The sequence below is a fragment of the Ornithodoros turicata genome, unplaced genomic scaffold (assembly GCF_037126465.1).
Source record: "Ornithodoros turicata isolate Travis unplaced genomic scaffold, ASM3712646v1 Chromosome68, whole genome shotgun sequence".
Lineage (NCBI taxonomy): Eukaryota > Metazoa > Arthropoda > Arachnida > Ixodida > Argasidae > Ornithodoros > Ornithodoros turicata.
In genome coordinates, this window is record NW_026999389.1 from 634,690 (window position 1) to 657,181 (window position 22,492).

At 47.1% G+C, this 22,492-nt stretch overlaps 1 protein-coding gene across 1 annotated transcript; it reads right to left on the reverse strand.

Annotated features, from left to right (window-relative positions):
• Nucleotides 1–9,982: 9,982 nt before the first annotated feature.
• Nucleotides 9,983–22,492, reverse strand: LOC135374513 (uncharacterized). The gene is made up of 12 exons (XM_064607467.1): nucleotides 22,198–22,492; nucleotides 21,985–22,085; nucleotides 18,091–18,192; nucleotides 17,271–17,451; nucleotides 16,733–16,774; nucleotides 15,884–16,432; nucleotides 12,946–12,987; nucleotides 12,777–12,830; nucleotides 12,538–12,627; nucleotides 11,147–11,208; nucleotides 10,452–10,668; nucleotides 9,983–10,170 (listed from the first exon to the last, which is right to left on the reverse strand). The coding sequence occupies exons 1-12, from the start codon at nucleotides 22,382–22,384 to the stop codon at nucleotides 10,034–10,036; spliced, it is 1,764 nt and encodes a 587-aa protein (XP_064463537.1). The 5' UTR covers nucleotides 22,385–22,492; the 3' UTR covers nucleotides 9,983–10,033.

The following is a 22,492-nucleotide window of genomic DNA, read 5'->3' on the forward strand; positions in this document are numbered from 1 at the left end:
AAGAGACAGTAGACATGTTTTCCTACATGCAGGATGGAGGTGGGCGACTGGCTGCGAGGATACAGCGCTTGCTTCTCATGCGATGGGTGCCGTGATCGATGCCTCGTACGCTCAATATTTTTGTTCTTATCTAACACGCAAAGAGACAGTAGACATGTTTTTCCTACATTCAGGATGGAGGTGGGCGACTGGCTCAGAGGATACAGCGCTTGTTTCTCATGCGATGGGTGCCGTGATCGATGCCTCGTATATATGCGATGGGTGCCGTGATCGATGCCTCGTACGCTCAATATTTTTGTTCTTATCTAACACACAAAGAGACAGTAGACATGTTTTCCTACATGCAGGATGGAGGTGGGCGACTGGCTGAGAGGATACAGCGCTTGTTTCTCATGCGATGGGTGCCGTGATCGATGCCTCGTATATATGCGATGGGTGCCGTGATCGATGCCTCGTACGCTCAATATTTTTGTTCTTATCTAACACACAAAGAGACAGTAGACATGTTTTCCTACATGCAGGATGGAGGTGGGCGACTGGCTCAGAGGATACAGCGCTTGTTTCTCATGCGATGGGTGCCGTGATCGATGCCTCGTATATATGCGATGGGTGCCGTGATCGATGCCTCGTACGCTCAATATTTTTGTTCTTATCTAACACACAAAGAGACAGTAGACATGTTTTCCTACATGCAGGATGGAGGTGGGCGACTGGCTGAGAGGATACAGCGCTTGCTTCTCATGCGATGGGTGCCGTGATCGATGCCTCGTATGCTCAGTATTTTTTTCTTATCTAACACGCAAAGAGACAGTAGACATGTTTTTCCTACATTCAGGATGGAGGTGGGCGACTGGCTCAAAGGATACAGCGCTTGTTTCTCATGCGATGGTTGCCGTGATCGATGCCTCGTATATATGCGATGGGTGCCGTGATCGATGCCTCGTACGCTCAATATTTTTGTTCTTATCTAACACACAAAGAGACAGTAGACATGTTTTCCTACATGCAGGATGGAGGTGGGCGACTGGCTGAGACGATACAGCGCTTGTTTCTCATGCGATGGGTGCCGTGATCGATGCCTCGTATATATGCGATGGGTGCCGTGATCGATGCCTCGTACGCTCAATATTTTTGTTCTTATCTAACACACAAAGAGACAGTAGACATGTTTTCCTACATGCAGGATGGAGGTGGGCGACTGGCTGAGAGGATACAGCGCTTGCTTCTCATGCGATGGGTGCCGTGATCGATGCCTCGTACGCTCAATATTTTTGTTCTTATCTAACACACAAAGAGACAGTAGACATGTTTTCCTACATGCAGGATGGAGGTGGGCGACTGGCTGAGAGGATACAGCGCTTGCTTCTCATGCGATGGGTGCCGTGATCGATGCCTCGTACGCTCAATATTTTTGTTCTTATCTAACACGCAAAGAGACAGTAGACATGTTTTTCCTACATTCAGGATGGAGGTGGGCGACTGGCTCAGAGGATACAGCGCTTGTTTCTCATGCGATGGGTGCCGTGATCGATGCCTCGTATATATGCGATGGGTGCCGTGATCGATGCCTCGTACGCTCAATATTTTTGTTCTTATCTAACACACAAAGAGACAGTAGACATGTTTTCCTACATGCAGGATGGAGGTGGGCGACTGGCTGAGAGGATACAGCGCTTGTTTCTCATGCGATGGGTGCCGTGATCGATGCCTCGTACGCTCAATATTTTTGTTCTTATCTAACACACAAAGAGACAGTAGACATGTTTTCCTACATGCAGGATGGAGGTGGGCGACTGGCTCAGAGGATACAGCGCTTGTTTCTCATGCGATGGTGCCGTGATCGATGCCTCGTATATATGCGATGGGTGCCGTGATCGATGCCTCGTACGCTCAATATTTTTGTTCTTATCTAACACACAAAGAGACAGTAGACATGTTTTCCTACATGCAGGATGGAGGTGGGCGACTGGCTGAGAGGATACAGCGCTCGCTTCTCATGCGATGGGTGTCGTGATCGATGCCTCGTACGCTCAATATTTTTGTTCTTATCTAACACGCAAAGAGACAGTAGACATGTTTTCCTACATTCAGGATGGAGGTGGGCGACTGGCTGAGAGGATACAGCGCTTGTTTCTCATGCGATGGGTGCCGTGATCGATGCCTCGTATATATGCGATGGGTGCCGTGATCGATGCCTCGTACGCTCAATATTTTTGTTCTTATCTAACACACAAAGAGACAGTAGACATGTTTTCCTACATGCAGGATGGAGGTGGGCGACTGGCTGAGAGGATACAGCGCTTGTTTCTCATGCGATGGGTGCCGTGATCGATGCCTCGTATATATGCGATGGGTGCCGTGATCGATGCCTCGTACGCTCAATATTTTTGTTCTTATCTAACACACAAAGAGACAGTAGACATGTTTTCCTACATGCAGGATGGAGGTGGGCGACTGGCTGAGACGATACAGCGCTTGTTTCTCATGCGATGGGTGCCGTGATCGATGCCTCGTATATATGCGATGGGTGCCGTGATCGATGCCTCGTACGCTCAATATTTTTGTTCTTATCTAACACACAAAGAGACAGTAGACATGTTTTCCTACATGCAGGATGGAGGTGGGCGACTGGCTGAGAGGATACAGCGCTTGCTTCTCATGCGATGGGTGCCGTGATCGATGCCTCGTATATATGCGATGGGTGCCGTGATCGATGCCTCGTACGCTCAATATTTTTGTTCTTATCTAACACACAAAGAGACAGTAGACATGTTTTCCTACATGCAGGATGGAGGTGGGCGACTGGCTGAGAGGATACAGCGCTTGCTTCTCATGCGATGGGTGCCGTGATCGATGCCTCGTACGCTCAATATTTTTGTTCTTATCTAACACGCAAAGAGACAGTAGACATGTTTTTCCTACATTCAGGATGGAGGTGGGCGACTGGCTCAGAGGATACAGCGCTTGTTTCTCATGCGATGGGTGCCGTGATCGATGCCTCGTATATATGCGATGGGTGCCGTGATCGATGCCTCGTACGCTCAATATTTTTGTTCTTATCTAACACACAAAGAGACAGTAGACATGTTTTCCTACATGCAGGATGGAGGTGGGCGACTGGCTGAGAGGATACAGCGCTTGTTTCTCATGCGATGGGTGCCGTGATCGATGCCTCGTATATATGCGATGGGTGCCGTGATCGATGCCTCGTACGCTCAATATTTTTGTTCTTATCTAACACACAAAGAGACAGTAGACATGTTTTCCTACATGCAGGATGGAGGTGGGCGACTGGCTCAGAGGATACAGCGCTTGTTTCTCATGCGATGGTGCCGTGATCGATGCCTCGTATATATGCGATGGGTGCCGTGATCGATGCCTCGTACGCTCAATATTTTTGTTCTTATCTAACACACAAAGAGACAGTAGACATGTTTTCCTACATGCAGGATGGAGGTGGGCGACTGGCTGAGAGGATACAGCGCTTGCTTCTCATGCGATGGGTGCCGTGATCGATGCCTCGTACGCTCAATATTTTTGTTCTTATCTAACACGCAAAGAGACAGTAGACATGTTTTCCTACATTCAGGATGGAGGTGGGCGACTGGCTCAGAGGATACAGCGCTTGTTTCTCATGCGATGGGTGCCGTGATCGATGCCTCGTATATATGCGATGGGTGCCGTGATCGATGCCTCGTACGCTCAATATTTTTGTTCTTATCTAACACACAAAGAGACAGTAGACATGTTTTCCTACATGCAGGATGGAGGTGGGCGACTGGCTGAGAGGATACAGCGCTTGTTTCTCATGCGATGGGTGCCGTGATCGATGCCTCGTATATATGCGATGGGTGCCGTGATCGATGCCTCGTACGCTCAATATTTTTGTTCTTATCTAACACACAAAGAGACAGTAGACATGTTTTCCTACATGCAGGATGGAGGTGGGCGACTGGCTGAGAGGATACAGCGCTTGTTTCTCATGCGATGGGTGCCGTGATCGATGCCTCGTATATATGCGATGGGTGCCGTGATCGATGCCTCGTACGCTCAATATTTTTGTTCTTATCTAACACACAAAGAGACAGTAGACATGTTTTCCTACATGCAGGATGGAGGTGGGCGACTGGCTGAGAGGATACAGCGCTTGCTTCTCATGCGATGGGTGCCGTGATCGATGCCTCGTACGCTCAATATTTTTGTTCTTATCTAACACACAAAGAGACAGTAGACATGTTTTCCTACATGCAGGATGGAGGTGGGCGACTGGCTCAGAGGATACAGCGCTTGTTTCTCATGCGATGGGTGCCGTGATCGATGCCTCGTATATATGCGATGGGTGCCGTGATCGATGCCTCGTACGCTCAATATTTTTGTTCTTATCTAACACACAAAGAGACAGTAGACATGTTTTCCTACATGCAGGATGGAGGTGGGCGACTGGCTGAGAGGATACAGCGCTTGTTTCTCATGCGATGGGTGCCGTGATCGATGCCTCGTATATATGCGATGGGTGCCGTGATCGATGCCTCGTACGCTCAATATTTTTGTTCTTATCTAACACACAAAGAGACAGTAGACATGTTTTCCTACATGCAGGATGGAGGTGGGCGACTGGCTGAGAGGATACAGCGCTTGCTTCTCATGCGATGGGTGCCGTGATCGATGCCTCGTACGCTCAATATTTTTGTTCTTATCTAACACGCAAAGAGACAGTAGACATGTTTTCCTACATTCAGGATGGAGGTGGGCGACTGGCTCAGAGGATACAGCGCTTGTTTCTCATGCGATGGGTGCCGTGATCGATGCCTCGTATATATGCGATGGGTGCCGTGATCGATGCCTCGTACGCTCAATATTTTTGTTCTTATCTAACACACAAAGAGACAGTAGACATGTTTTCCTACATGCAGGATGGAGGTGGGCGACTGGCTGAGAGGATACAGCGCTTGTTTCTCATGCGATGGGTGCCGTGATCGATGCCTCGTATATATGCGATGGGTGCCGTGATCGATGCCTCGTACGCTCAATATTTTTGTTCTTATCTAACACACAAAGAGACAGTAGACATGTTTTCCTACATGCAGGATGGAGGTGGGCGACTGGCTGAGAGGATACAGCGCTTGTTTCTCATGCGATGGGTGCCGTGATCGATGCCTCGTATATATGCGATGGGTGCCGTGATCGATGCCTCGTACGCTCAATATTTTTGTTCTTATCTAACACACAAAGAGACAGTAGACATGTTTTCCTACATGCAGGATGGAGGTGGGCGACTGGCTGAGAGGATACAGCGCTTGCTTCTCATGCGATGGGTGCCGTGATCGATGCCTCGTACGCTCAATATTTTTGTTCTTATCTAACACACAAAGAGACAGTAGACATGTTTTCCTACATGCAGGATGGAGGTGGGCGACTGGCTCAGAGGATACAGCGCTTGTTTCTCATGCGATGGGTGCCGTGATCGATGCCTCGTATATATGCGATGGGTGCCGTGATCGATGCCTCGTACGCTCAATATTTTTGTTCTTATCTAACACACAAAGAGACAGTAGACATGTTTTCCTACATGCAGGATGGAGGTGGGCGACTGGCTGAGAGGATACAGCGCTTGCTTCTCATGCGATGGGTGCCGTGATCGATGCCTCGTATATATGCGATGGGTGCCGTGATCGATGCCTCGTACGCTCAATATTTTTGTTCTTATCTAACACACAAAGAGACAGTAGACATGTTTTCCTACATGCAGGATGGAGGTGGGCGACTGGCTGAGAGGATACAGCGCTTGTTTCTCATGCGATGGGTGCCGTGATCGATGCCTCGTATATATGCGATGGGTGCCGTGATCGATGCCTCGTACGCTCAATATTTTTGTTCTTATCTAACACACAAAGAGACAGTAGACATGTTTTCCTACATGCAGGATGGAGGTGGGCGACTGGCTGAGAGGATACAGCGCTTGTTTCTCATGCGATGGGTGCCGTGATCGATGCCTCGTATATATGCGATGGGTGCCGTGATCGATGCCTCGTACGCTCAATATTTTTGTTCTTATCTAACACACAAAGAGACAGTAGACATGTTTTCCTACATGCAGGATGGAGGTGGGCGACTGGCTGAGAGGATACAGCGCTTGCTTCTCATGCGATGGGTGCCGTGATCGATGCCTCGTACGCTCAATATTTTTGTTCTCATCTAACACGCAAAGAGACAGTAGACATGTTTTCCTACATGCAGGATGGAGGTGGGCGACTGGCTGAGAGGATACAGCGCTTGTTTCTCATGCGATGGGTGCCGTGATCGATGCCTCGTATATATGCGATGGGTGCCGTGATCGATGCCTCGTACGCTCAATATTTTTGTTCTTATCTAACACACAAAGAGACAGTAGACATGTTTTCCTACATGCAGGATGGAGGTGGGCGACTGGCTCAGAGGATACAGCGCTTGTTTCTCATGCGATGGGTGCCGTGATCGATGCCTCGTATATATGCGATGGGTGCCGTGATCGATGCCTCGTACGCTCAATATTTTTGTTCTTATCTAACACACAAAGAGACAGTAGACATGTTTTCCTACATGCAGGATGGAGGTGGGCGACTGGCTGAGAGGATACAGCGCTTGCTTCTCATGCGATGGGTGCCGTGATCGATGCCTCGTATATATGCGATGGGTGCCGTGATCGACGCCTCGTACGCTCAATATTTTTGTTCTTATCTAACACGCAAAGAGACAGTAGACATGTTTTCCTACATTCAGGATGGAGGTGGGCGACTGGCTGAGAGGATACAGCGCTTGTTTCTCATGCGATGGGTGCCGTGATCGATGCCTCGTATATATGCGATGGGTGCCGTGATCGATGCCTCGTACGCTCAATATTTTTGTTCTTATCTAACACACAAAGAGACAGTAGACATGTTTTCCTACATGCAGGATGGAGGTGGGCGACTGGCTGAGAGGATACAGCGCTTGTTTCTCATGCGATGGGTGCCGTGATCGATGCCTCGTATATATGCGATGGGTGCCGTGATCGATGCCTCGTACGCTCAATATTTTTGTTCTTATCTAACACGCAAAGAGACAGTAGACATGTTTTCCTACATTCAGGATGGAGGTGGGCGACTGGCTGAGAGGATACAGCGCTTGTTTCTCATGCGATGGGTGCCGTGATCGATGCCTCGTATATATGCGATGGGTGCCGTGATCGATGCCTCGTACGCTCAATATTTTTGTTCTTATCTAACACACAAAGAGACAGTAGACATGTTTTCCTACATGCAGGATGGAGGTGGGCGACTGGCTGAGAGGATACAGCGCTTGTTTCTCATGCGATGGGTGCCGTGATCGATGCCTCGTATATATGCGATGGGTGCCGTGATCGATGCCTCGTACGCTCAATATTTTTGTTCTTATCTAACACACAAAGAGACAGTAGACATGTTTTCCTACATGCAGGATGGAGGTGGGCGTCTGGCTCAGAGGATACAGCGCTTGTTTCTCATGCGATGGGTGGCGTGATCGATGCCTCGTATATATGCGATGGGTGCCGTGATCGATGCCTCGTACGCTCAATATTTTTGTTCTTATCTAACAGACAAAGAGACAGTAGACATGTTTTCCTACATGCAGGATGGAGGTGGGCGACTGGCTGAGAGGATACAGCGCTTGCTTCTCATGCGATGGGTGCCGTGATCGATGCCTCGTACGCTCAATATTTTTGTTCTTATCTAACACACAAAGAGACAGTAGACATGTTTTCCTACATGCAGGATGGAGGTGGGCGACTGGCTCAGAGGATACAGCGCTTGTTTCTCATGCGATGGGTGCCGTGATCGATGCCTCGTATATATGCGATGGGTGCCGTGATCGATGCCTCGTACGCTCAATATTTTTGTTCTTATCTAACACACAAAGAGACAGTAGACATGTTTTCCTACATGCAGGATGGAGGTGGGCGACTGGCTGAGAGGATACAGCGCTTGCTTCTCATGCGATGGGTGCCGTGATCGATGCCTCGTATGCTCAGTATTTTTTTCTTATCTAACACGCAAAGAGACAGTAGACATGTTTTTCCTACATTCAGGATGGAGGTGGGCGACTGGCTCAAAGGATACAGCGCTTGTTTCTCATGCGATGGTTGCCGTGATCGATGCCTCGTATATATGCGATGGGTGCCGTGATCGATGCCTCGTACGCTCAATATTTTTGTTCTTATCTAACACACAAAGAGACAGTAGACATGTTTTCCTACATGCAGGATGGAGGTGGGCGACTGGCTGAGAGGATACAGCGCTTGTTTCTCATGCGATGGGTGCCGTGATCGATGCCTCGTATATATGCGATGGGTGCCGTGATCGATGCCTCGTATATATGCGATGGGTGCCGTGATCGATGCCTCGTATGCTCAATATTTTTGTTCTTATCTAACACACAAAGAGACAGTAGACATGTTTTCCTACATGCAGGATGGAGGTGGGCGACTGGCTCAGAGGATACAGCGCTTGTTTCTCATGCGATGGGTGCCGTGATCGATGCCTCGTATATATGCGATGGGTGCCGTGATCGATGCCTCGTACGCTCAATATTTTTGTTCTTATCTAACACACAAAGAGACAGTAGACATGTTTTCCTACATGCAGGATGGAGGTGGGCGACTGGCTCAGAGGATACAGCGCTTGTTTCTCATGCGATGGGTGCCGTGATCGATGCCTCGTATATATGCGATGGGTGCCGTGATCGATGCCTCGTACGCTCAATATTTTTGTTCTTATCTAACACACAAAGAGACAGTAGACATGTTTTCCTACATGCAGGATGGAGGTGGGCGACTGGCTGAGAGGATACAGCGCTTGTTTCTCATGCGATGGGTGCCGTGATCGATGCCTCGTATATATGCGATGGGTGCCGTGATCGATGCCTCGTATGTTCGATATTTTTTTTTTCTTATCTAACACACAAAGGGACAGTAGACATGTTTTTCTACATGCAGGATGGAGGTTGGCGGCCGGCTCAGAGGATACAGCGCTTGCTTCTCATGCGATGGGTGCCGTGATCGATGCCTTGTATGCTCAATATTTTTTATCTTATCTAACACACAAAGAAACAGTAGACATGTTTTTTCGACATGCAGGATGGAGGTTGGCGGCCGGCTCAGAGGATACAGCGCTTGCTTCTGATGTGATGGGTCCCGTGATCGATGCCTCGTATGCTCAATATTTTTTTTTCTTATCTAACACACAAAGAGATAGTAGACATGTTTTTTCGACATGCAGGATGGAGGTTGGCGGCCGGCTCAGAGGATACAGCGCTTGCTTCTGATGCGATGGGTGCCGTGATCGATGTCTCGTATGCTCAATATTTTTTTCTTATCTAACACACAAAGAGACAGTAGACATGTTTTTTCGACATGCAGGATGGAGGTGGGCGGCTGGCCTAGTGGATATAGCGCTTACTTCGCATGCGATGGGTGCCGTGATCGATGCCTCGTATATATGCGATGGGTGCCGTGATCGATGCCTCGTATATATGCGATGGGTGCCGTGATCGATGCCTCGTATGTTCAATATTTTTGTTCTTATCTAACACACAAAGAGACAGTAGACATGTTTTTCCTACATGCAGGATGGAGGTGGGCGGCTGGCTCAGAGCGTCTTCAGTAAGCGACGGGGGAAACGAAAAAGGGAAGGGGTCCGAAGGCGGACGGTCCGACCTCAGATGGAAAGACTCAACGGCAAGCCACAATTCCCTGTTGAAAAAACCAGTCTTACTGGACAGACTGGAAACCAGTCTCCAGTGATAGACCGGATTATGAACCCAGTCTGACAATGGTCATACTGGTGTCCAGTCTGTGCTGGTAGACTGGTGCCCAGTCTGTACTGATAGACTGGTTTTCCGGGCGTCCGGTCTGGCCCGCCTGCTCCATTGCTTGTGTTAATGTGGTGTTAATGTGGTGTTCATGTGTTCAGACATGTGCAACTTGTTAAACTGCATTTTTATTCTTATGTATTGATACATGTATTTATGTAGGAAAAGTTCATGACACGATCTTCCTTCTCTTGCCCTGGCGGGCCATGTCTGCAAAGAAATCACTTAGTGTTTTTCTGACGGTTTTCATTCTTTGTTCAGCAGGCGTCTGGTTCGGGTGGCCCTCAACAAATTTTGAAAGGACATCTGAAAAAAATTCAAAGATTCATCAGATATCACCCACTGTAATTGGAATGCAAAAGCACCAATGCACATCCTTCCTAGTCTTGCAAAATTTCAATAATGATGAGTACAGCACTTCCTCATGAAGGCTGGCCTGCAGTTCCTGGGGTTGTATTAATCTATGGCACACGTACTGGCATACGTTGTATCAAAAATGGCTGGCACACACGTCTCAGATACATGGCTCAAAATCAATGGCAATAATGTGCACTTTCTCACCAACTTGCTAAAGATGGACAACTTACTAGTTATGGCTTCGACCTTCGCAGGGGTTGCCTGCTGCTTGATCGATCCGGGCACACCTGGCCTGCGGCACGGTTGGCCAGTAATGCTCCGGCTAGTCATCTCTTCTATCGTCCAGAGATGCCGGGCTACATCTTTCACCAATTTAGAATCAGTAGTTCCACGTTGAAGGAAATCTAACTTGTTGCGAGGAATAAAGAAGCTATTCCCAAGGTGAACCTGACAAATATAATGAATCATAATTAGACCACTATTCTCCATACCTGGGGCTGGATCTAACAAACCTTTACCCCTGTCACATGTTCAGCAGTTTTCTCACCTATTGATGTACTCTGCTTTAAGGCAAGAACTTGCAGAATACTTAAGCATCTCTGTACGACCCATAAACTGAGCTCACTAGCCTGTGGTTAAGCTTGTGCACCTAACATATGCTTATTTTTTATACAAAATCTGTGATGGCAAAATTAATGTCTCTGGCTATGCAAAAAATGAACCTGTTTGCAAAGAATTCCCTGTCTGCTCTCAAAATCTGCTGTCTGCTCTAAAACCCGTATTTCCATTCTCAATTTGAAAAAAGCGTGCTGATGGTAGAGATAACAAAAGTGAAGCTGGCCTCTGTGTCATCACAATGCACTACACCAAGCTCAAAATTATTTCCTGGTAGCTAATCGCACAAAGCATATCGGGTAGTCCATACCTTGTCGTCGACCACTGCGTACAGCTCCAGTTGTGGGTCAGGCACAGTTACTGACGAAGACCCTGCGTATAGCCATTGTTAACAAGAGTGTTCGTCGAAGTGTAAGGTACATGCGGATGCATGTGCATGATTTTAGAGAACTTGGCGATGACAACGCCATCCAGTTTGCACTTCACATTTATGCTGGCATTGACTGGTATGCAGCATTTTGCACCCACATCCTAGACTTGTCAACACAAATATAGGAAATCAATTTACAGGGCCATCACTGTACTTGGGTGTGCGTACAGAAAATGCAACATTGGGGGAGAGAGGCCACAACGCCAGCTCTCATCCCTGAACCAGCGCAAAAACTGGAATATATTTTTTTCTTCAATCTACTTTCTGTACCTGCCTTACCATCTAATTCCCGACAAATGTTGCTGTAGGAAGTTTTAACTTTTGACTAAAAGAGTTGCCGACCATCAGTTTAGGCTCTTATCGGCACCATAGAAGTTGTCACAATTATCAGGTAGTGCAAATTATTAGTGAAAGGTCAAACTATGCTTCCAAAATGTTTCTTGTCTAGCGGGTAACATGTTTCCAAGCATATTGATGGCCTGCAAACGAATCGCTGCTACTGTCATGTGACCTCCAACATTTGCTCTGTGGTCAGTGCCTGATCCTTGTGCTGGCGGAACTAGGAATAGACGATTTCAGAAAATGCGAAAGCCTCCCGGACCCACTTTCCATCGCGAAACAACTACGGCCATGACCGATGCCACAGTGGTCAGTCTGCTGATTAATTTTCCTACCAGGGGGTTCTTTAAGGTATGTAACTCTTATACATATAACACAGTACTTAACGTCCCTTCCGGAGACACAGGCATCCGAGGGCTACCGGAGTGCTAGCCTCCTCGGTAGGGTTCGAACCCACAACCTCGGGATTGGAAGGACGACACGCTTCTGTAACCCAACCACCAAGTCGGCACATGAAGCATGCATGAATCATGAAACAGAAAGCAAACCTATGATGTTGTTCTTTGAGAGAGAGATGCGCTGTGTTCGGGATCATCAGGCTTAGGGCAGAAAATCGGGGGGGGGGGAAGAAGCTGAGATCGAAATTAGTATGAATTATTGAGCACTCACCTAGAAAAAAAATTGTCCAAATTATTGGAGGTCAGCATGCATTGGTTAAATGGGGCTTCTGACAACAGCTAGTCAGAATTCCTGATGTCTGAATTATTGGTTGGCAGATGTAATTCAGACTATAATTCCTTAATTAGTCCTATAATTCCGAGAATTTTGTTGCTCCTAGAAGCCAGGATTATCGGTTGGCAAATGAATACCTGAATCCGAAGCAAGTGCACAGTCCGAAAGCCATAAAAATTGTCGTGCTCATGTGCGCTTACCAGTCGAGCCTGAAGTCGCGTTCACGTCACTCCCACAGAAAGCACTATGTGGCCCAGGATGCTCTGGAACAGAAGACGTCCCGACTTTAACTTGTTACCGCGATTCAATCCAGCATGAACAAACAGCGTCACTTACTACAAAAATGCAGCTAAATAGATCACAAGAGAGAGAAATTTGTCACATACGTGCACATTAACTTCACACGTCACTAAAGGTGATCCTTTATGCAAATATTCACCTGTAAGCATAGAGGACATCTCACTGCTGCCACCAGATTTGCAGTACACTTTGTCTGTAAAAAAGTGGTTTCAGTTTGATTCCATTATAAGAACCTAATAATAGCTGGCCTCGTCAACCTCACACTACCTCCTCACACAAAGATAAAAAAGAGCAAAATGAATACTTGCCAGGTGTGGGCACTCCCACTTCTACAGGTCCCTGTGGAACACCTGAATCATGCAACAGAAGGACACTGTTATGAACGACAATTTGTCCCCACAGTCCATCGCATTCCACCCACACTTGCTGAAGTTACAACGGTGTACAACAAAAAGAACGGTTCCTTGATTTAATACAGTAAATCTCGGTTATAACAGCCCCACTTACAACGAATTTCCAGTTATCACGAACACATCGCAAATGACCGTTACTACGGTCTAATTATATTTAAACCTCCTCACACAAAGATAAAAAAGAGCAAAATGAATACTTGCCAGGTGTGGGCACTCCCACTTCTACAAGTCCCTGTGGAACACCTGAATCATGCAACAGAAGGACACTGTTATGAACGACAATTTGTCCCCACAGTCCATCGCATTTCACCCACACTTGCTGAAGTTACAACGGTGTACGACAAAAAGAACTGTTCCTTGATTTAATAAAGTAAAGTAAATAAAGTAAAGTAAACACATCGCAAATGACCGTTACTACGGTCTAATTATATTTAAACCTCCTCACACAAAGATCAAAAAGGAGAGTTGGCAGGTATGCGTTTTTGAGTCGCCTCTATGGTACGCAAAAGGCACTACTATGATACTTGTCACAGTTAAAATGCTCATACATGTACACACTCACCTTCGACATCGAAAATCATGACATCGTCACAAGAGGGAGTAAGTGGCCCTTGATGCTCTGTAACACAAAGCCCCCCCCCCCCCCCCCCCAGCTTCATTAGTTACAACCCATCACAGCAGAAACAGGCAACTATACTTGCTAGAAAAACGTTGCAAGGCACAAGACGGATGAGAATGTCAAACCCATTGCCAGACAAACTTAAAGGGACGATCTCGTAAGACAGCCAACAACTCAACCGAAATAATGTTTGCAGACGCAGTATGGACACAATTGTGAAGGTTTCGTTCAAAAAGGAGAAGCGGTTAGAAAGGAATTTGAAGGAATATCACTCAATAGCAGATGACGGATGTTGAAGGGGTTATGCACTTCACCAGATGTCACAACATGTGCGGTTGAGAACGCTGGCGATCATGGGGAAGGTCTCTTTCACCCGCTCCCTGTCCTCGGAAAAAAGGGGGGGGGTCGGCAGTCTCAAGAAATTCCCCTCACAGAGAACACAGGTGGATTTATAAAGCAGCTTTGCATCATTTTGGGAAAATTCATGCCCTTGGTTTGACCAAACAGAGTCTAAAGAGCCCTCGGGTCAAACAGCTGATGATGCCCCTGTTCGTTCAAGATAAAAGTGATGTGGCTGGAGAAGTGACCAAAGCCGCACCGCTCTGATGAGTTTTCCCAATTTTTGAAGAACCTTTCTGATCACGACCGAGTAAATTAGCAGAATTCAATTTTCGAACATGGGGAATCGAATGGTTATGTTTCACGCCCAGCTCTCTGTATGCGACTCTCCCTATATGCCTTAAGGTGCCTAGCTTAGGCACAATTTTGCAGGTTTAACACTGAACGGCAAACCTCGATTCAGGGAGCAGATTCTGGAGAAAATAGTACTAAACTTTGAAGCTTCAGGATCTAGAGACACGTGTAGGTACATAAAAACTGTTGCTCCTTTACTGTCAAGCACATACAGTAAACCCTCGTTATATCGAAGTCGCTTTATTCGAATTATCGCTTTATTCGAAGTACGGCGAAGTCCCCGTGCATTTACATGTATATTCAACCGGATTATTCGAAGCGCGAGGGCAGCGAACTCCGCATATTTCGAAGGGCGCGCCTGGCATCGGCTGCTGGTTACCACGCAGAACATTCCCGAAGGCCGCGTTTCCTTCTTTTCTTTGTTTTTCCCCTTGCACAACGTTGCACAATCACGCTGCAACCTCTTTTCCTTCTGTACAATGAGGGAGGAGCGGGGAAAGTAGCACGCAGGAAGACGGTTCATCGACATGGTAGAGGGAAAGACCAGTCATGTGACCGCCTTAACACGTGGGCACTTCTCATGTGGTTTTGTTTTGCGCGGTTCATTGTCCATTTGGCAAGTGCTGGTGTAGTCTTTTGTCTCTTTCGCACCATGGCTCCGCGGAAGTGCTTAACCCTCGAGCAAAAGGTAGCGCTCATCCGCGCAGTGGAAAAAGGTGAGAAGAGCAAATCTGTCATTGCCAAGGAGTTCAACATACCAGCGTCAACGCTGTCGACCATTCTGAAGAACAAGCAGGACGTCTTCAACGGTTTCGAGAAGAATTTCTCAAGCAAGAGAAAGCGTGATCGAGGTTCAAAGTATCCAGAGGTGGAAGTTGCCCTACTTGAGTGGTTGAAGAACGCCAGGTCTGCGAACCTCCCTGTGCACGGACCCGTGCTCATCGCAAAGGCGGAGGCGCTAGCTTTGCAATTGGGTATGCCGGACTTCAAATGCAGCAATGGCTGGCTCGAGCGCTTCAAAAAGCGGCATGCTGTACGAAGCACACCCATCAACGGTGAAAGTGGTGCCGTGAACCAGGACACCGTGGATACATGGCGACGAAATCGGCTTGTGGAACTTCTACAAGTGTACCCGGACAGGGATATTTACAATCTTGACGAAGCTGCGTTGTTCTACAAACTCCTGCCCAAGCGGACGTACACAACTGCGGACGGCTCTTCGTCAGGCGCCAAGCAAAGCAAGGAACGCATCACTGTCCTCTTTGGAGCTAATGCTACTGGGGACGACAAACTGCCGTTGCTAATACTGGGCAAGGCTGGAAAACCGCGCTGCTTTCGTGGCGCAACTCTGCCCAAGGACTGCGTCTACAGGAGTAACAAGCGTGCTTGGATAACAGCAGCCATCTTCGAGGAATACGTACGGCTTTTGGACCGCAAATTCCATGCAAAACAACGGAAGGTACTCTTCATCATCGACAACTGCCCGAGCCACAGCAAAATTGAAAATCTTAAGGCCATTACTGTGGAGTTCCTGCCAGCCAACACCACGTCCGTTTTGCAGCCTATGGACCAGGGCATCATTGAAATGACGAGGAGGCTGTACCAGAAAAGCCTTCTTCAGCGTATGTTGCTTGCGTACGACTGTAGCAAGGGCTACAGCATTGATCTCCTTGGTGCAATTCATCTGATTTGCCGTTCGTGGAGGGACCTGGAAGGAGCACAGATTGCGAATTGCTTCGCGCATGAGGGTTTTTGCCGCGTACGTGCCACGGCTCAGCCAGTCGAACTGGATGACAGGGAGGAATCTGAGAGCCTCTACAGAAGAGTGCATGATCTTGTGGGGCAAGAAGTGGATGATGATTTCCGCTCCTTTGCGCGAGTGGATACGAACATTCCGGTCGTCAGTCCTGTGACGGATGCCGAAATTGTGGACATCATCGTCGGTCACATGGACGTCGACGAAGGAGCCTCGGAGGACGAGTATGAGGGACCGCGTGAAATCCCTACGGCAGCGGAGACACGCAATATGTTGCGGTTGATTCGCAACAAAGTAGAGTGCAGTGGCGGTGACTATGAATTGATGACGTGCCTGAGGAAACTCAAGGAACGACTCCTTGCGGGGGCCAGGCCACGCGACAAACCCAACTAACAGCGTTTTTTGAACGACAATAAAATACTGGCGCGATTCGACGGCGTTTTCGCTATTCCCTGTGTCTGAGTTTACCGTTTTTGAAGCGTCTCCGCTATTATCGAAATACCGCTAATATCGAATTTTTTTGCGGTCCCGCTGACTTCGATATAACGAGGGTTTTCTGTAATGCGATTTGGCACAATATTACAAAGGAGAAAAGTAGAAAAATAAACACTTGCCAGCCATAGGTGCTCGTTGTGCTGAAGTTTCCCGTGCAATCTCTGAAACAAGCACACGTAATCACTGCCACGACACACTATGTAGTGAGCATATCATTCCACCCTCCTCTAAGCAATTCTGGAGGGAGCAGTCACGCTGCTTATCTCCTCAATGTTTATGCAACCTGTTTCTTCTATGCATGCACACTTGATTTTGCCTAATAATTGGATTACAGATTACATGTATAAGCCCCTTCCACATTTTTAATGTGGGGGTTTAGCAACGTAGACCACAGACGGGTGTCTGGAGATTTCAGCGCAGTCTTGACCCGTACGACGCAAGTCGTCACTTATCAGTAAGATCTGTCTTCTTCAGGTTAAGCCTAATTCCACTCGCTCACTGTATATATATTCTGCTCACTGTACACCATATGTGATATGACAGCTCTACGAAGACAAGTAACATAAAAGTAACAGTACATAGCTCTTTGATTCTGCACCATAGGCACCATGTTCAGAAGTATTTGACTCGAATTTCCATCTCAAGCCCACCCCTTACCGATTTTATCGAGAAGTGCTAGTGTCAGCCGGTTGTTCTTGTCTTGCTCTTCACAAAGTTTTTTCTTCAGTCTTGCAATTATCTTGTCCTTCTGCACAAGTAAGCTTGAAGGTACGACACTCTCGTCAGAGGAACTGCATTCTTCTTCAGGGGGATCACATCGATTCAGTTTTTGTTGCCCCTGAAAATATATGTGATGTTGAAGGTAACACGTTTTCCTGGAATCCCCTTACACACGACAAAAATTTACAATGAAATTTTGCCGACTCGTACAGACAAAATAGATGGATTTGACATAGAAAGCTACCGCAACGGCGACAATGTGTGCTAACGCTGGGGGTTCACAGTGACACGATGGTCCCAATGCATGCTTCCTCTATGCACAGCGATTCCTGGAATTCTGTGCTAAAACAACTGTTTTCCTGGAAACGACAACCTCAGCGTCATATGTGTGCACGTAGTTTGTCACTCGAATCCGTTTCGTTATCAAAACGAGATACTGGTGTGTCGTGAGCTCCGTCAAAATATCTGGGGGGTGATGCTCCTCCTGTCCCGAGTTAAGGGAGGCCAGCTGCTCCCCCTGCCTCCACCTTCCGACGCCCATAACCCATCCGACGCCCATATGGATGTGGGCGGCACGTGTGCGTTGTGAGAGGGTGCGGGCCAGGGCATGGATCCTTACACACACATCTAGTCATTGGGACTTGGAGAAAGCTCTGTTTACTTTAAAATGCTTATTGCAACTCCATGACCATTGAAAAAGGCCTCTAACCCAACCTATCGTAACTCTGAGCAATATGACAGTATTTACTTTACTCACTTTCTTTGGGGCTTGGCTCACTTTCCCCTGATGTGAAGCAATCTTCTTCAGACGTTCCTTCTTTGCATTTTCTTTTGCTTTCTTTGTGTCTGATACAGACTTCTGGTAAGAAAAATAGAATTAGGAATGATGTCAGCTTATAGCACTGCTATGCAGGGGCAGACAGCACACAGCGTCAAAATAACTCAGCATCAGCGCACTGATCAGTGTTACGTCCAAGCACGTTTGAAGTCATAGAATAAACGAACGAATCACCCTCCATTGCCGCGCAAGTCTCGCGTCTCGAGCGAACTTTGTACCCGCGTTGATCGGCTCCGCCTGATACGCTTGTATGGTTGAATACGAAATGAATCCATTTTGGGCGCCTAAGACGCAGCAATCAGAATACAATTGTGAACACCGAATATTGAGCCAGTTAAACAGATACAAGAGATGGCTAGGCACTAAACACAACCCTCAATGAAACTAAAAACAAAGGACAAAAACGGGACGCGAATTGGGAAAGTTATGCGAGAAAGTTGAATTGCAGTTGAATAGAACAAGTAAATCACATGCGACTGTTAATATGAATTATTATTCGCGCGTTAAACCTGTACGTCTTCGTCTTTCTTGTCTGCGCTTTTACGTGTCCAGAGGAAAATAAAGTTTGGCTTATGACGAGCGTGAAGCTCGGAACATTCCAAGCCATCACGAGATAGAGTGTGGACGTGCCCTCAGCTTTTCCTTACCTGCTGCGTACTTAATCTGCAACAAAGGTTATGGGCCCAGCACGCTTCCACTGCGCCTAGACACTACGGAATTATGGCATCGTCGAATGGGCCACTTAAATGTTCAATGTCTTGTGCAAATGTCACAAAGTGGAATCGTTCGAGGGATCCCGAACTTGAACTCAGTGCAACTGGAGTGTAAGGAATGTGCTATGGGAAAGCATACAAGAAGTCCCTTTAAGACATCGGATGATCGACCAGCGACTGGACTACTGGAACTGGTACATGTTGACATATGCGGGCCGTTTCCAGTAACTTCGCTTGGAGGGAGTCGCTACATGCTTGTGATCGTTGATGACTACAGCCGTCGAGTAGCAACACATTTTTTAAAGTATAAGGGTGAAGCTACAGAGTGTCTGATTGAGTATATTAATGAAGCTGAAGTTCAGACCGGGAGCATTTTGAAGAGGGTTAGAACAGACAACGGTTCCGAGTTCACAAATCGACAACTCGAAGTCTTCTTCAAGCAAAAGGGGATCGTCCACGAAAGGACTGTGCCATTCTCGCCAGCACAAAACGGAGTGGCGGAGAGAATAAATCGGACGCTTGTCGAGACAGGAAGAACGCTGCTGAAACAAGCTGAATTACCCCTGGAATTTTGGGCTGAAGCTATAAACACTGCAGCTTATATACGTAACAGATGTCCAAAAGAAGTTATCCGTGGGAAAATCCCAGAAGAAATTTACACGGGCAGAGTCCAATCTGTACGGTATTTTCGCATTTTCGGATGCCTGGCTTATGCTTGGATTCCCGATCGCTACCGAACGAAGCTGCAACCAAAGAGCAAGGAAGCAATTTTTCTGGGGTACTGTGAGAACACCAAAGGATATCGATTGTACGATCCACTCACAAAAAAGGTCTTCATTAGCAGAGACTTAAAGTTTCTTGAGGACCACAAGGGATCGACGTTGTTGGAGCAACAAGCCCGCACGGAATGCTACGATTCTGTCAGTTATGTCTCCATCAATACCTTTTATCCGGATGGAAACTCATTAGGATCAGAAGATGGTCAAGCAAGTAGCGGAAGCGGTGCATTCGAAACCGCAGACGACGTCTCAGATGGGGGTACGGCGGACGCATCCGAGTTGATGCCGTCCGCAGACGAAGTCGAGCACCAAGATGTACTTCGCAGGTCGGCGAGGATCAGAGCACAGCCTGATCGCCTGCAAGTGGATCCAAGTAAGAAAAGCTACTGTCAGAACGTGGAAATTCAGCAACACATCGTGGAGCCAACGACGTACGTCGGGGCAATGTCCTCCCCTCAACGGATTCAGTGGGAGAAGGCAATGAAAGAAGAGCTGTCCTCACATGACCAAATGGATACTTGGACACTTATCCCGAAAAAGACAGGAATGAAGGTAGTAAAATCGAAATGGGTTTACAGAGTCAAAAGAGGCGCAAGCGGAGAAATCGAAAAGTACAAGGCTCGTGTGGTTGCTGTAGGAAGCTCACAAGTACATGGAATCGATTATTTCGAAACGTTTTCTCCAGTCGTTAAGCTCAACAGTCTACGATTGCTTCTAGCAATTGCAAACGAAGAAAGAATGGTGATGCGCCAATTAGACGTCAAGACGGCATACCTTCACGGGAAACTAGAAGAGGAAGTCTATATGGAGCAGCCACCAGGTTTCTGTAGAAAGGAAGAACACGTATGCAAGCTAAACAAAGCGATATATGGCCTGAAGCAGTCTGGAAGGACGTGGTACAGAACACTCGATGCTATTCTACAAGAACAAGGATACAGACGTCTAGAGACTGACAGGTGTGTGTTCGTACTCCAAACCGGAAATGACAAAGTAATTCTAGGAGTTTACGTTGACGATATGTTGATGTTGGGAACCAGTCAACGAGCACTGAAGAATGCAATCGACGCTCTTGGGAAGAAAGTTGAGTTGAAGGACCTTGGAGAGCCAAAGTATATCCTAGGAATAGAAGTAAGCCAAGAGAAGGAAGGTCGAAGTATTTCTATCAGCCAGAAGAAATATCTAGGAGACATTCTTAAACGTTTCAACATGGACAACTGTAAGTCAGTTTCGACGCCAATGGAGCATGGTCATGTCAACGGAAATGAAGTTTCACGAGAAGAAGAGACCATAAGTCGAGATAATCTACCCTACCAGAGCCTCATAGGCAGTCTTATGTACCTCGTGCAACGAACTCGTCCTAATATTGCATTTGCTGTAAATTACTTAAGCCAGTTTAACAAAGATTTCACGATACAGCACTGGAAGATGGCTAAACGAGTCTTACGTTATTTACAAGGTACGCAAGATGCTGCAATCACATACACTGCTTGTCAAGAACCTATCATCGGATATTCAGATGCGAGCTGGAACGAGGGTAACTCAGGAAGATCAAGAAGTGCTTATGTTTTCACAATGTCCAAAGGAGCGATTAGCTGGAAGTCAGTGAAACAACCAACGGTAGCGCTTTCCACCAGCGAGGCAGAGTATGTCGCTCTAACCGAAGCCATGAAAGAAGGAAAGTGGCTAAAGACCTTTTTGGAGGAACTTGGTTTCGAAAGTTACGGTGCTGGGGCTATGACCATGAGATGTGACAATCAGTCGGCAATCAAGATGATTGAAAATCCGGTCCAACACCAACGGTCTAAACATATCAACATCAAATACCTGTACATTAGGAACCAGGTTGAGAACGGAGATTTTGTTGTGGAATATTTACCAACACAGGACATGATTGCAGATGGACTAACGAAACCAGTCCCAAGAGGGAAGAACTTGTTTTGTGCGAGTAGATGTGGTTTAAGCATACAGTAAGAACTATTTAACGCGAGTGGGAGTGTGTTAATATGAATTATTATTCGCGCGTTAAACCTGTACGTCTTCGTCTTTCTTGTCTGCGCTTTTACGTGTCCAGAGGAAAATAAAGTTTGGCTTATGACGAGCGTGAAGCTCGGAACATTCCAAGCCATCACGAGATAGAGTGTGGACGTGCCCTCAGCTTTTCCTTACCTGCTGCGTACTTAATCTGCAACAGCGACAAAGATCAAAAGTAGAAGCTGACTGGGAAAAAGGGGTCTGAAGCTGAAAAAAACTACGTTTCTTTCTCTTTTTTGTTTTTTCTGCCACTGACCCTCTCCCCTTCCCCAAATAACCAGGCAGGCTACCTTTAGGCTACTTGGTGGATGATACTCCTTGTCGCACTCAAAAATTGTCGGGATAGGCAGCTTTTTGTGCTTGAGCTTCAGTATTAAAGCTTCTTTCGATTCTGGAACGATGTGAGAACTCTGTTACATTACACATGTGCCTGGTAGACACGAGCGATATCATGCTTAGACAGCCATTGCAGGTCCAAGAACAGAAATTTTAGAACACATTACCTGCCAGATCCAGTATTTCGGCCTCGTAGAATTCTTCATCGCTACCTCCGCCTTTTTTCGAGCACCAGTAAACCATTCGACGGTTTCTGTCAAAATCTGTTTCGCTTTTTGGCCGGAAGTTTCTGATGAGAGGTACAGGCACAATAGCCGTGACAGTGTCCTGCACATAACTGACGTAAGCGTGCATTGCGCAAGGAACACGGGCAAAGCACTGTAACGCGGGTGAAGGTAGAATGGATGGTTTTGAACTGATTATTCAGCAATCCAAATCACACGTGCACAACAGCGAATTGAA